General features: G+C 50.4%; 5 protein-coding genes across 5 annotated transcripts; 3 read left to right on the forward strand and 2 right to left on the reverse strand.

The window, feature by feature from the left end:
* Nucleotides 1-2,052: 2,052 nt before the first annotated feature.
* On the forward strand, nt 2,053-3,184 carry N7515_009123 (Clr5 domain-containing protein; the record flags this gene model as incomplete). The annotated part of the gene is made up of 2 exons (XM_056669867.1): nt 2,053-2,180; nt 2,230-3,184. The coding sequence occupies 2 exons, from the start codon at nt 2,053-2,055 to the stop codon at nt 3,182-3,184; spliced, it is 1,083 nt and encodes a 360-aa protein (XP_056517666.1).
* Nucleotides 3,185-3,613: 429 nt separating this feature from the next.
* Nucleotides 3,614-4,706, forward strand: N7515_009124 (NADPH:quinone oxidoreductase family protein; the record flags this gene model as incomplete). Its single annotated transcript, XM_056669868.1, has 2 exons — nt 3,614-3,646; nt 3,711-4,706. The coding sequence occupies 2 exons, from the start codon at nt 3,614-3,616 to the stop codon at nt 4,704-4,706; spliced, it is 1,029 nt and encodes a 342-aa protein (XP_056517667.1).
* Nucleotides 4,707-6,437: 1,731 nt separating this feature from the next.
* N7515_009125 (uncharacterized protein) lies at nt 6,438-9,135 on the reverse strand (the record flags this gene model as incomplete). Its single annotated transcript, XM_056669869.1, has 2 exons — nt 6,438-9,023; nt 9,046-9,135. The coding sequence occupies 2 exons, from the start codon at nt 9,133-9,135 to the stop codon at nt 6,438-6,440; spliced, it is 2,676 nt and encodes an 891-aa protein (XP_056517668.1).
* Nucleotides 9,136-9,807: 672 nt separating this feature from the next.
* N7515_009126 (SSH4 family protein) lies at nt 9,808-10,776 on the forward strand (the record flags this gene model as incomplete). Its single annotated transcript, XM_056669870.1, has 1 exon — nt 9,808-10,776. The coding sequence occupies one exon, from the start codon at nt 9,808-9,810 to the stop codon at nt 10,774-10,776; it is 969 nt and encodes a 322-aa protein (XP_056517669.1).
* Nucleotides 10,777-14,069: 3,293 nt separating this feature from the next.
* On the reverse strand, nt 14,070-14,384 carry N7515_009127 (uncharacterized protein; the record flags this gene model as incomplete). The annotated part of the gene is made up of 1 exon (XM_056669871.1): nt 14,070-14,384. One exon carries the CDS (start codon nt 14,382-14,384, stop codon nt 14,070-14,072), a length of 315 nt encoding a protein of 104 aa, XP_056517670.1.
* Nucleotides 14,385-14,487: the final 103 nt, after the last annotated feature.

Below are 14,487 nucleotides of genomic sequence, written 5' to 3' on the forward strand. Positions count from 1 at the left end.
CCCCGGAGATGCCTCTATTGGGAGTATCACCCGGGGGTGCTGGGATGTTAAGCTTTAGAAGCTTTTTTGGTTCAACCGTTCGCGAACAGCAGATCCATGGATGATCTGGGGGATCTCGGTTAGGATCTCGGTTGAGATTCTTTTTATGTAGTTCGCTAAACTTCTGTCTCGGAGACCTCACTGTTCTGAGATTGAACATTGATGGTAGCGATGTTGGAGAATGATACCCCGTCATCGGAGACCGCCGGCTAAAATGAACCAAAAAAAAAGAAAGATGATGCCGAGGTGCCGGTTCTAAACAGCACAAGTCGACAGTCACGACCATGAACCTAATCCGGAATCGAAGTATTCCAAATCTATTCCCTGCCGTTGAGGACAAAGAAGAAAGAAAGCCTTGCTTTGAAGCGCGGGGAATAGAAGCCGTATAAATCCCTGCCAGAGTCCAGATTCTGGCAGGGGAAGAAGGACAAGTGAACAAAGAAAAGACAAGAGGGAAAGAGAGGGATAAAAAAAAACAAGGAAAAGGAAAAGCACCTAAGCTCTGGGGCTCCACTGCCATCCAATAGATCATAACCATGAAAGAACTGTTGACGGCATTTCTCCAGATTCACATTCCCGAGACGCAGGACTCATCCTATGGAATCGATGTGGGTCAAGTAGAGGTGAAGATACTCTCAACTTCCCCTCTGAACAGCCGAGTCGAATTGAGATGTGACATATGCACGTCGATCGCATTAGTGAATAGAAAAAGAAAAGCTCGTGGGGAGATGCATCGGGTCTGTGCATCTCTCAATGACTTGTCTCTCTCTGTCTGTGTCTCTATGCGTATCTCTCTCCCCCCCGACAGTACCGATTCGAGGTAATGGTGTGGGTTCCCTGAGAATCAAGGTCAATCATGGAGCCCGGGGATCCACTATTGAGGACCCGGGCAGATCGTCGGCGATCAATTGGCTAGATCGATTGGCGCTCGCACGAACTGCTACTCCACGCTTTATCACACCATTGGTTTGAGATGAGAGGGGCTTGACACTAGTTCTGACACCATGTGCTTTTAGCGGGTTCACCCTCAGCCGTACATAGAAAGCATCGGTGCCTTGACCGCGGTCCGGGGGGAAACCCTCTTTGCTTCTTTTTTTTCTTTTTTTACAGCTCGGACGCGATTTGGAGATAGGTTGAGTTTGAGAAATGAGGTGATTTTACTCAGTCTCCATTATGTTGCAACCGGTAGCCCATCAGAGTCCATATAGCAAACCAAAAGGTTGGGTCTCAACGGCTGGCAATGTCCGAGAAGTCCCCCTGAGGATCCCGAGTGGCGATGATCGGCGACCATAAACTCTTTCTCGGATGAGAGGAGAGACCGCCTTATCTGTTGGAGACAGACCAAGCTAAGCCTAGGGGAATGCACAGTAAATCACTGGGGAACTATGCCGTGTGTCTCCGTATGACCGTTGGCCTGGGATTTTATCCGGTTCTTTTCGTCTGATCCCCCCTCCGAAGTAAAATCCTGTGGATAATCTAGACGTCTGTCTCAATAGACGTAAATTATAATCAGACAGGTCCAATGTGAAAAGTAGCTGTCAGATCCTGCGAGAGATCCATATCGGCTTTGGTATGCGCCAAGCGCTGGGCTGGAGATAGTGAGACCTGGCAGATGAGCCGTTCCACAGTGATCCACTTGGAGTAATGACATCGAAAAGGTCCAAAGAGGTTTGAGGATCGTCGAGACCCAGTCCATCTGGTCCAATGAGCATAACCTGCGAATCTCGTTCATGATCGACGCCGCGTGCTGGACCGACGCCACGGGGTGACGCTAAGGAGGGGTCCTAAGGAGAGGAAGTAGAGAAACGTGATGAAAGACGGAAAAGAGTCTGCCTCGGAGGTAAAAAAAAAAAAAACCATTTACCTTTCTCATCCCCCAGTTATATGAGCTTATTTATTTCCTCTTTTCTCTCTCTCTTCTTACTTATATATCCCCCCGTTACCTGTCTGTTGATCTTGATCTTCAACTTACTTCTACCCTTTCTATATCCCAATTGACTGGGCTATTCAGACATGAAGACTTCTATATCCTCAGATGTATGGGAGAAGAAGAAGGCATTGATTGCCAAGTTGTATATGGAAGAGGAATGGCCCTTGAAGCAAGTCATTAAGCAGATCCGTACCGATGATTTCAATCCTAGGTAAGTACTTCACGTCAATGGTCATGAATATCAACTAAACATCTCCCAGTGAAACCCAACTACGAAGCAGACTGAAGAAATGGCGGGTAACCAAGCCATCTCGTCAAACTAGAAAGAAGAGTCTGGCAAGTGAAGCAGAGCCGAAGACGGAGGTCAAGCACAAGCCATCCACCGTCCAACGCCCATTGCCATCATTACCAACCAGAGAGACATCAACGTCTCATGAATGGCCCATGAGCCATCCCATCTACGGACAACCGTCCGCCCTCCCACGTCCCATCCCAGACCAAGATGAGGACCGTAAATGGAGCCCTCCCATGACCCAACAACTCACCCCAAGCCCCTCAGGCGATCACGTCCTCGCCGTAGACCGCACGCCAGCTGTCTCCTATGACCACAGCCCAACGACGACCTCCTTCGACCATGCTCACACCTCCCCCGTCACCCAGGGTCTGATGGTGAATACCACCTCCGCCATCGCCCCAAGCTACCCAGCCTACCCGCTCTCTCCTGAATCATGCCTGACTAGCCCGGCACCAACCACCACAGCCACAACCCCTGCCGGCGTTAGTTGGTCGCCTCGTGCTGTCTCAGTCGACTACGGTCTCAATCCGTCTCAGTGGTACTCGCTGCCCTTTGAAGCTATCACTCCCCCAGCGACTGTTTCGCAGTCGACTGCCCCCATGACACCTGAAATTCAGGGCTACCTACCCGGCCAAAACCAGATGTACCATCCCCAGTACCATCACTACCAGGGGACAGAGTACCCGCATGAGTACAGCGATAGGAACTGGAAACGTGCGTTGTCATTGCAGTACGACATGGCCGGACACCCGGCACGTTCAGAGCATGAGGGCAAGAACATGCAGCCGCATATCCAGTTCCAACATAGTCTGCCGTCGATGTCGCATTCTCAGATTGGGCCTCATTCGGTCATGTGTGCCCCGATTATGCCTTATATGGGTCATGATCAAGTGCAGAAGCCTCCGGGCATTGGATACTAGGAGTTGGCTTGGTTTGCTTTCGGTGGCTTGTTTTTTGTGTTCAATCTGTGATACCTTGATACCTTGATACGTTGTTTGATGTTAAATATGGGGTGGTTCGTCTTTTCATACCCGGTTATGCGTTTGGTGATTCTGGAGTTTGGGATGAAAAAGGAAACTGTATATATTCTGATACCAATGACAGCGATAAGTCTATTAACTTATTAAGTACTGAGTCTATTAAGTACTGAGTCTACTGAGTACGAGTCTACTGAGTACGAGTTGTCTACACTCTACACAGCACTACTGTATGTCTCGCCAAGACCCTTATCCGAAGAACCTCGGCATTTTTTGCGGGGAAAGCAGGCCAGCTTCAACTCTTTATAACCTTTCCCTCACACCCACTACTCACTACTCTACTACTCCCCTTCAAATCTACACACCGCCAAAATGCGTGCCGTTCAAGTCAGCGAATATGTCAAGGTACTACCTTACCCTTATCCTTACCTCAAATCCACCAAAACAAAAACTAACCATTGAATGATAGGGCCCCCTGGACCTAAAAGTAACGACAGTCCCAACACCAACCCCTTCACCAGACAAATACCTCATCGAAATCCACTCAGCGGGAACAAACTTCTTCGACATCCTCCAAATCCAAGGCAAATACCAACACCAACCCCCACTCCCTTGGATCGGCGGCGCCGAGTTCGCCGGCACAATCACCGCCCTACCCACATCCTCCAAGTCCAACCGTTTCAAGCTCGGCGACCGTGTCTTCGGCGCCACACAGGGCGCCTATGCAACCCATGTCCTGGCCGCAGAGCAGACACTCCTCCCTGTGCCGGAGGGCTGGAGCTTCGAAGATGCTGCTGGACTGTTCGTGACGGCTCCCACCTCGTACGGAGGTCTGGTGCAGCGTGCCGGTGTCAAGGCTGGGGATTGGGTGCTTGTGCATGCTGCGGCTGGAGGTGTGGGTCTGGCTGCTGTGCAGGTGGCCAAGGCAATGGGGGCCACGGTTATTGCGACTGCGGGGACGGAGCGGAAGAGGGAGATTGCTAAGGCTTTCGGTGCGGATTATGTCGTGGATTATGGAGATAAGGCGTGGCCGGAGATTGTGAAGAAGATCTGTAAGGAGAAGAGGTCGGGTAATGGGGCCGCTGGTGTGGATATCGTTTATGATCCGGTTGGCATGATTGATGCGAGTTTGAAGTGTGTTGCCTGGAATGCGCGCTTGTTGGTGATTGGATTTGCCGCTGGCAGCATTGAGAAGGTTGCGCTGAACCGGGTGCTGTTGAAGAATGTGAGCATTGTTGGTTTGCATTGGGGACAGTATGCCAGGTTTGAGACGGAGACTGTGGGTGAGGTTTGGCGGGGGATCTTTGACCTTGTGAAGCAGGGCAAGTTTAAGGGTACGGCGTTTAAGGATGAGACGTTTGTTGGGTTGGAGAGTGTGCCTCGCGCTTTGCAGGCGCTGGGTAGTCGGGAGACTTGGGGCAAGGTTGTTGTCAATGTTGTGAATGACGGGAAGAGCAAGCTGTAAATTGGACTACATAGTACATTTGGAAGATATGTGAATGCAATAGATTTCATGATTATGAAGTATATGAAGTGATGTAGTGCGCAAGGAGTCATGCTCTCGTAGACAGTGAATCTCCCGAAGGAAAAGACTCGAGCAAGTAAACATGAACTATGAAGGCCCTGTTTGCTCTAGCAACTTGTGAATTTCAGAGTGAGCGCGAGTCCCCGAAGGAATCCGGCTCGCAACCCAGCTCCAGTCGGTCACGGCCACAATACGCAGCGCTGTGGTGACTGTTCTCCAGAGGAGAGCCCTTGGACATATCCGTGTGGACTGGGACAGCTGGATTGAGAAGTTGCGGAGGGTGGAACGTGTCTGGAATTGGGATATCTGCGTATATTAGTATGAGATTGAGTACTGGAAGACACCATTTGTGGAAATGCAGCATTATATTTCCGAGGAATGGTGTCTTGAAGGGGCCGGAAGTTGGCACGGAAGTTGGCGAAGAAGAAGAAGAAAAAAGAGTTACCTCTGTGCCCTCAGACCGTATCACATGATCCAAACATTCTGCCGGCTTCTTGGCGCGCTAAACCTAATCGGATTGCTTCACAACAACTCAATTGGCTTACCTCAGCATGCTCAGACCAAACATTATTAGTCACTCTGGGTCATGTGCAGTCACATGACATATCTAGCCGAATTAGGTAATGGTTAGGTCCAAATCAAATGTTTGGAGCTGAACCAACTTGGTTGAGCAGGTCATGTGAGCATTACCCAGCGAATCATGTTTCGTCTGAGCATGCTGAGGTAATCAATTGGCTATTTCTATGTCACTGCAAGGCCTGAGAGCTACCTTTTGCTACATCTCATTGTTCTTGGGCATTCATACGTCGGACATGATGCTTGTTAGGGTTCAACAACTTCTACGTCGAATCACGAGGCTCGTGTTACTATATCACTCGTAAGTCGTCGCTTGGACTCGGGTATCTCTGCCTTATATCGGGACCTCTTCAATGGCCTGGACCTGTCTGCGGTTCGCCGACGATCAAGCTCAGACCGGTGGAAGTCAATAATCAAAGCCCGCCATAGCTCAGCCGCCCAGCGTTGAGCGTTCCATAGGATATTATCAGGCCGAAGGTCTAGGTGTCGGGCTCCCAAAGAGCGAATTTCTTTGTTCGACCTTTTGATCTCCCTGCCAAGACCCGAGGTCTGCTCATGATGAGCATGTGGCGAATCTCTACACCATAGCGAAAGTAGATCTTTGCGAGATCGATCTTGCCCCAGAATACGGGGACCGCAGAACCCTGTGTCCTGCGAAGAATATGGTATATCTCGGCCTTGTGGGACACGGCCTTCGTCCAAAGAACTGATGTCGTTCCTTTCCCAACAACAGTATATTCACGCATATGACCATACCGACCTCGTACACTAGCAGAGATACTAGGTAGCCGAGTATGCTTCACATCCCTTAAGTCTCGAGTCGAAGGCAGACTGGAACTACATGGGACCATCAAGTCTTGTTTCATTCATATTCATTCATTTGACTTCATTAATCTGATTATCTGAACGTGAAATGGCTCAAGACATAATCAGCAGGACCGCATATGCCAAATAAAATGCAGATGCAGACACACACGGTGTGAAACTGAAAAATGGCAAGTAAATAATCATAACATGGCATCATCCTAATCGTTAAATTCATATCTTGTATCTTGTAGGGAATCTCTTGCGGTATCGTCAATCCAGTCATCCAACTCAATGATGACGCTCGCGCATCTCCACAACGGTAGTCCAGCCCTCACAGCAAGACCGGCTCATGTTATGTCCACACCAGCAGCAGGTCACCTTGCGAGGCAGAAGTGGTGCAGGGTGCAGATCAGGCGTGTCCTGGGCACGGGAAGCAGAATAGCCGAAGGATAGGGGCCGCGAGCCTGTCAGCTTGCGGGAGCCGCTGCCGTTCCGTTTTTTGGAGAGGGCTCTGCTCAGTTTGGACTCTGGACCGAGGCGCTCCGGGCAGGCGAGGCGTGCATACACTTCGGATGGTAGGTCGTGCCAGTACTTGCACCGACAGCAGATGACGAAGAGCTTGGAAATTGGTGGTGGCCGGTTTTCTTTCGCTTTTTCGGATCTTCGCTGTAGGATGCTCATGGGGGCTGGGCGGGTTTGGGGGCTGCCAGGGCTGATTCCCGGCTGGTTGCCGGCCAAAATGTCAGAGTGGGTGCTTGGCTGAGTGTCACGTTGAATATTAGGCTGGATGCCAGGCGAAATATTGTTTTGCATGGTTTGACTGACTGGAGGCTGCTGAGCAGCGGGCGCCTCAATGGGTGGGATCAAAGGACTGGTATTCACCCGAGTCAGCGAGTTTTCTCTAAGCTCAGGAGACTCTGGGGTGTCTTCGTCAGCGGTATCATAGTTGGAGTGCCCATCGTTATCATGGTTTGAGTGCCCATCGTGGGAGGAGGCGTGTGAAGGGGCGTGGCTATGCCCTGGTACGAACGCTCCGGGTCCCCCACCTGCAAGGATATTACCCGGGAGTTCATTGGAAGCGCGAGACGCTCGTCGGGGAGACCTTGCAGAAACAGCAGAATTTCCATCCGACATGTCTCTGGACATCCGTCTGTTACGTCCACCGGGCGAAACGCTTCCAGTGTGGAACGGGGATCTGACGGCCGGCTGGAAAGGAGACACTGGAATTTCCCCCAGCGATTCATCTGACGGGGTTTTGATTCTCCAATTCTCTTGACTCCGCCTCTCACTTTTGATAGGAACCTCTGGAGCCTTATTCTCTTGTGAAGTTTCATGGAAGTTTTCCATGAAACGACTTGACGTCTGCCGAGGGCCACTCGAAGCGGCCACAGGCAGTCGGCTTCTTCCCCGATCCTCGGGATGAGACCGGGCGGAAGATTGTGGCGGCTTCGATTGAATGGGGCTGTTGATGTTTTGCCCTGCCACTGCTTCTGGGACCATGGAGCCTTTCTGTGGCGATTCATTCGTTTTGACAGGATTCAGTGCGAGAGGAGATGACTTGTATGCTCGGGGGGACTGTTCCACGCGGACCTTTCGAGCGAAACTCCCGGTGGCGTTTGTTTGAGATGGGTTGAGCGGTAGATAGGATCTGGAACTGGATGGACTCGAAGAATCCTCTGGGGCCTCTGGGGGCAGTAGCTCCTGCGACTGATGTGCTGTGGTGACTTGTGTAGGCGAATTGGGATAGGGTTGATGCGGGTCGGGTTGAGGCAAGCTTCGTGGGACTGGCATGCTAATGGCCCGGATAGAACGGTCATGTCGGGCCACACGCTCAGACACGAACTCAGTCGCGGGGGCACTCTTCCTATCATGTTTCAGAGCTGCGGAGAATAGCTCGCGGTCCAAATCGCCCCTGGCCGCTGTGGCTGCTGTTGTCTCGCCAGTTTGAGCACCGTTCCCAACTATAGACCGACTGCCTTGGGAAATCTGCTTTGAAACCGAACGAGTCGACTGACGGCCGTCGTTCTTTGTCTTCCAGGCTTCGGCCATCCTCCAGTTCTCGCGAAGATCATCAGATTTTGCCGCAGCGTGTAGCGAACGAGTCGAACGACTTTGTGTCGGATTAGACATTCTGTTCGAAGCGGATAAGTTCAGTGCCGTGCCGTGCGTGGACTGGAGTTCCCGAGTGATAGCCGTTCCAAACCTTTCAGGCAGAGTCAAGGGCAGAGATGGTGGGTTCGTATCATTCCTAAGCTGGCTAAACTCGGGGGACTGGGAGTCCAAGTCACTCGAAGTCGAATTCCGGCGCGATCGCCGAAATATCGAGGACAGCCTACTCGAAGATCTCGGACGTTCTGCATTGGCACTGGAAGATCTGCTTGAGTTGCTCACGGGTTGCTTTTTGGTCAGACGGCGGGATGATCTCTCATATATTCCGAGGTCGGCCTTGGACTGGGCTTCTTCAAGTGCTAGCAGCCGTTTCTCAAGTTCCTTTCTCTCGGCCTCCAGCCGTTTCGTAACACGCTTTTCTTTCTTCTTGGGTTTATCCAAGGTTGGTGATTTGCAGATATTGTCTCGGTCCTTGGGACGGCTAGTTGTTAGAGGCGTCATCTGCTGGGTTGGAGTGCCATTCTCTGAGGTCCCAACGGGCGCGATGGATAGACTAGAGCCAGGTGTGCCAGTAGAGGGCAGACAAGAGTTCATGGAGGAACGAGAGATCGAACTGGGTCCGGTCTCAACGTACAAGGATTGCCTGGCATAGGAAGCATTGTCGCCGGTTGCCTCATTTGCGAGAGCTTCACGCTCCAGAAAGGGCACCGGGGGAACAAAAGCACTGCTATGTCGCTTCTTCAAGGAGTCAAACAAAGCTCCTGACTGTTTGCAGGGGCTCACTTACATCCGAAGATTTGTTGAACACGCGGTGGATGTGCTCCGAGAAGGATGATCGACGGCCCCTGCGGGGCTGATCGGCCGAAATGATCTCCATAAGAGTGAAAGCTGGATGTCGACTGGTTTAGCGAACGACTGATCTAAATAGCGAGAGACATTGAACTGAAATCAAGAGGAGTCGTGAGTGAGTCGTGAATGACAAGTCGAGTCGAGTGCGCGTAATAAACGAGAGACGAGGCCCCAGGCCACAAAACGAAAGAGCAAAAGCAAGTGAGAAAAAGAAAAGAAAAGCAAGAGGAAAAAAAAGAAGAAAAAAGACGAATAAAGAAGAAGAAGAACACAACATTTGACAGTCAAGAATTGAAGACATTGAAAAGCCACCGCGACTGTGGCATTGGCTGCATCTGAGACTTGCTATTCTTAGAGGATGCATCAACCATGTGATGAAACTCTTTCTCTTAGTTCAAAGTCAAACTTACAAGTTACAACTTCAACTTCACCTCCAACTTCACCTCTAACCCAACCCAACTCAAACGAAGATCGACGACTATTGGGCCAATTACCAACTCGACTATCGTGAAACTGCCAGGAAGTGGCACAGTCACTCCGCCCCACTTGGCATCTTCTCTCTTCGATCCCTCTTATATCTTACCCTCTACCTCTCTGAAAGAATCATCTTCATTCAATACTCACTTGAATCAACCTGAATCTACAGCATCTACACTCACATCCCTTACTCCGTACACTGTACTACAGACAAGCTTCCCACATGTCTAACCAACCCCACAACCAGTTCTCCGATCTGCCGCCAAGCTATGATGCATCACAATCAGCATCCGGGACGGGGTTCCCTGGCACTCAGTACCAGCCACAGGATGCAAACCCACCGCCATATCACAACTGGCAAGATGCAGTCCCCGACACAGCCACATTTCCACCGCCCCCGATCACAGGATACCTGATATCCGGGACGGGAAATGCTTCAGAGGACGATGCGCAGCGGGCTCATGACTTCTGCGACTCAGTGCCGCTGTGGCTCCCAACCAAGCCCTCGCCGGCCGTATATCACGACGTCCAGATGCACGATCTAAGACCTGTACAGCCGAATGAGCTGCGCGGGCAGGTGTCGGCTGTTGCTCGTGGTCGCTGGCGTGGACGCAGCGCAGACGCTAATCCTGACTGTGTGATTATGACCCAGCTGCCGCTGTACTTCCCGCTTGAGGATTCGCCGTTTGTGCGCGAGCAGAAGAAAACTATCTATTTTGAAGTGAAGCTGCTGGCGTTGAGAGCTGGGCCGACTCCGCATGACAGCAGTGGGTTCTCGATTGGGTTTGTTGCACAGCCTTATCCGTCGTGGCGATCACCCGGCTGGGAGCGAGGTGGGTTGGGCGTCTTCTCGGATGATGGGTGTCGCTTTGTGAATGATTCGTTTGGAGGTCGGGATTTTACCACGGCGTTCAAGGTTGGTGAGACGGTCGGAATCGGAATGGAGATTTCCCTGCCGGATAATATCTACAGTGGGGAGAAGAAGAGCAGGAAATGCAAGGTGCATATCTTCTTCACACGAAATGGACGCCGATCTGAAGGATGGGATCTGCATGAGGAAGTCGATGCGGAGTCTGGGGGTGTTGAGGGATTGGAAGGGGACTATGACCTCTACGGAGCGATTGGACTGTTTGGTGGCGTTGATTTCGAGTCTTGCTTTGACCCTGCAGGTTGGCTATGGAGGCCTCAGTAAACGGTGCATGTGCTTTAGCTGCTCATCGTGCCAAGTAAGGGGCTGATCATAGGGCTGAGAACTCCCTCGTGTGATGGCTTACTCTATTTTTATCTTTCTGTGCACTATTGCTCCTGACTGCTATGATGGTGCAAGTCCTATAGATCCTGACTTGGAGAAGATTAGCCTCGATATCACTTCGCTTAGAGTTGAATTCGCAAACCCCCTGAGAACAAATAACCAAAAGTAACCGTTAAAATGAGCAAAGGTTCGAACGGCATGGATTAATCTGCGCCTATTAAATCTGGTTCAACGGCCAACGCCGAGGCTCCAGACCTGCATGGCGTCAGGGATATTCTGCGCATGGGTTCTAGAAAGGGTAATTCCTTATTAATATTCCTTAACTTTTTTGCCTTTTCCTTTTCCAATAAGATCAGGAATAGTCTTCCTAACTGCACCGCATTAGTGGCCGGGGGGATGCACCTCGTGCAGTTCCGCTACGAAGACGGTCCTTCCGTCTATGAGCATCTCTGCCGCTTCTCCGTATGGCCACGGGCTGATCCCAGCTGCATGAACGGAGATTTTACGGACCTTGACGTCAGGATGTGCCGAGTGCATTGGGGTTCTGCCGTTCTTTGTCCCTTTGCATACGGAGTATGTTGTCGAAGGCCCGGCTGGATACGAGTTGGATAAGGTCATGGCCAACGTGGCCTGATGTTTTCTTTGTTTCCATTCTAGGGTTGATACTTGGCTACGGCCGAACGACCCCGGTTTAGCCAGAGCTCTAGAGATACCCCTGACGATGGAGGAATTGGGACGTTGTAAGCGAGGTTCCGGTTCCTAGATATGGATATAGGTCCCAGTAGGCATATGGTTCATTTGACTGGATCTACATTGCGTTTACCTCGGTACGAAAAGAGTCTAGCCGTCGAGGCTGCGCAAATGCGCACTGACAGCACCAAGAGCCCAGATAAGCCTGCGCTCGGTATTCGAGAGATACTTTGAGAGGTATGGTAAGCGACCATTGCGTCTATCGAGATCGTGCCAACTGCTTAGCAAGACATACGATGCACATGTTACCCGATTAGTGAACTCGTAAAGAGCCGCAGTGGCCAATCCTGTCCGCGTCTGAGTCAGGAAAGACGACACGAAGGCGGAGGTTGAGCACAGAGGGCATTTAGGCTTCTTTCAGCGGAGAACCTGAAGCTCGGTTCTCCGGGATGAGGCTCCTAGGTACTCTCTCTCTCTCTATCATTCCCAGGTTCTCTCCTACTGTGTACTGTGATAGGAAGAGGTCATATTAAGTAACAGAATTGATCTGTATTTGCATTACTATCACTTTCTGATTTGGAAATACATTGTACGTCGTCAAAATTACTTCAATACCCTTCAATTTGTTATTGATGAAAGGTGGAGCCGAGTGGGTACCAAGGTCGGTGATTATCCCGGGCTACAGTACCATGGTTGCAGTCAAATGTTAGCCAAGCCCATTTGCTGCAACTAACCCACCACAGAGCGGTTAGAATGGCACGGATGATTTTACCTGCGCTCAGACCAATTATACATATTTTGCTACTTAGCGGGCCTTGTTCTTCTCTCCGAAATGAACATATGTACGTGGACAGAGTTAGGCGTACTAGATCGTCTTTTATGTGGTCCCCCCCCTGCAACTCCTACGCCGTTGCCATCAGATCGCGCTATATGTTCGTTTTTCCATGTTGGAAGAGAGTGGAGATGGTGGAAATGCTGACAGTTACAACTGCCCGTTGTGGGTTTCCGTGGACCCAGTTTCCCACTTTGACTGAGGGGTAGAGAGCAAAGACAGCGTTGAAGAGAAAGACAATGGGTTTGTCTGAGTAGTAGGACATATGTAGAGTATCTTTGTTCCTGATCCACTGCCAAAGTTACGAATTCTTCCCTCGTCGATCTAAATCTCTGATACTCCGTACTATACTTGACTTAGCACCTCTACTAACAATCCTAGTCATAAACGTCCTCACTAGAGCCGGAGAATCGAGAGATATTTCGGCTTGGACACTTACTGAAAATGGACTGAACAGTCTCAGAGAGGAAATTTGCCCAGATGGTGATCGCTGCATGTCATCGCCCCTTTTTCCCGTGATTTCCAAGTTCCTGTATGGTCCCCATATTTTATTTCCAACCAGCACCTATCTGGTTGGTACCTGTGGAGGGGGTCTATGCGCGCCTCCACCTTTACAACTCATAAAGGCTGGATATCGCAAATACATAGCCAAATACTAGTTAAAAAACACCGGCCATTCCCGGCCGGTGGAGTTGAGCGGGTTCAACTTGGGGGGGGGAAGTCCGTGCAGCCGAGCGATACGCGTCTGTTTCATTGCTAACGTGATCTGACGAATCGGCCAAGCACCGTGGCTAACTTGTACTTTTTCCTAAGAGGGAGGGAAGGAGAAAATCTTCGGCTCGGTCGGGACTCAATGGACCTTGTCTACCAGGATATAAGAGATTGGACATATGCACCGAACCCAGATGGAACTGCTGCAGATAGAAGCGTAGACGTTGCCACGAGAAAGGCCCTAGCGATCTCCAAAGTACCAGATTGCGTAGTCTCGAATGTTTGGCCGATCCCGTGAATTATCCACATTGGGCTTTCTGCAGCTTCAATTCCATGGATCCCGCCCTGAACCTACACTTTTAGACGCCAAAGCGACAACTGGCGCGGTTGTCAGCATACTGTGTACTTCGTATACAACGTAGTATTGTATTTGAGGACTATTGTTGTGGACGAGCTACATGACTGATTACCCAGCTCCTATACACAGTCGTAGTATCTCCGATCTAACTCCATACCACATACCCCATGTATTTTATAAGGTATCGTACAAACTCTGAGCACGGCCTCAACAGGTTGTTCGAACAAAGTTCACATTCTACAGTACTTACTAATCGCCACGAGATGTACTCGTGACCGGCATTTTTACCCTTCACGCCACCTAGGCAGCTGGTTGCCCTTAAACGCGCAATCTGCCTTGATATGTAGTTGGATCATTTCCTCTATTTATACATTGCCATGCACGCAGTATTTTGCAACGGTTGCAGTTCCGTATCTTGTAAAAAGGTTATGCCCCACTCAAGCTTGTCCGTGAAGAGCACGAGCGAACAGACTGTGCGAAGCGATCGCCACTAGGATTACCCGTATTTTTCCTTGTTCGGTTTGAGGCTAGTCAACGACAGGTACCTAGACAGTTAGTAGAACTGTCTGTAATCAAGCATTGGCTCGCACCTAGGCAGTCTTTTCCGGCCAATATCCACTCCGAGATTGTGCCATTCTGGCCCTAAGCAGCTAAACGGCGCTCTGGTACTTTTGGCGGATCTTCCTGGGAACCCGAATCGACTCCATTTTCCTGCGGCCACCAAGACGCTAATAGAATTGTCAGAGGAAAATCCCAATTGTTCCACAAATCAACTTTCCGTTCAATCGGCAGCTCTGTGTGGGGAGGAATCTCTCTGATTATGACCGAAAGATAGAGAATTGACAGGGCGATCGATGTCAGAGCTTTGGCAAGTCGGTTGTCCTGGGCACCAATGGAAGGTCGCTCGAGTTCCGAAGAACCAGGGTCATCTCGTGCATGACCGGATATGTTCTCCATTTGTTTTTGTTATAGCTGATATAGCTGATCCTGGTCGTTAAAGAATATTAAATGAACTAACCTAAATAGTTGCCTGTTATCCATGAGCTCATTTGGAATCTTA

This window comes from Penicillium bovifimosum (assembly GCF_028826915.1).
Source record: "Penicillium bovifimosum strain IBT 22155 chromosome Unknown utg000007l_segment0_segment0, whole genome shotgun sequence".
Lineage (NCBI taxonomy): Eukaryota > Fungi > Ascomycota > Eurotiomycetes > Eurotiales > Aspergillaceae > Penicillium > Penicillium bovifimosum.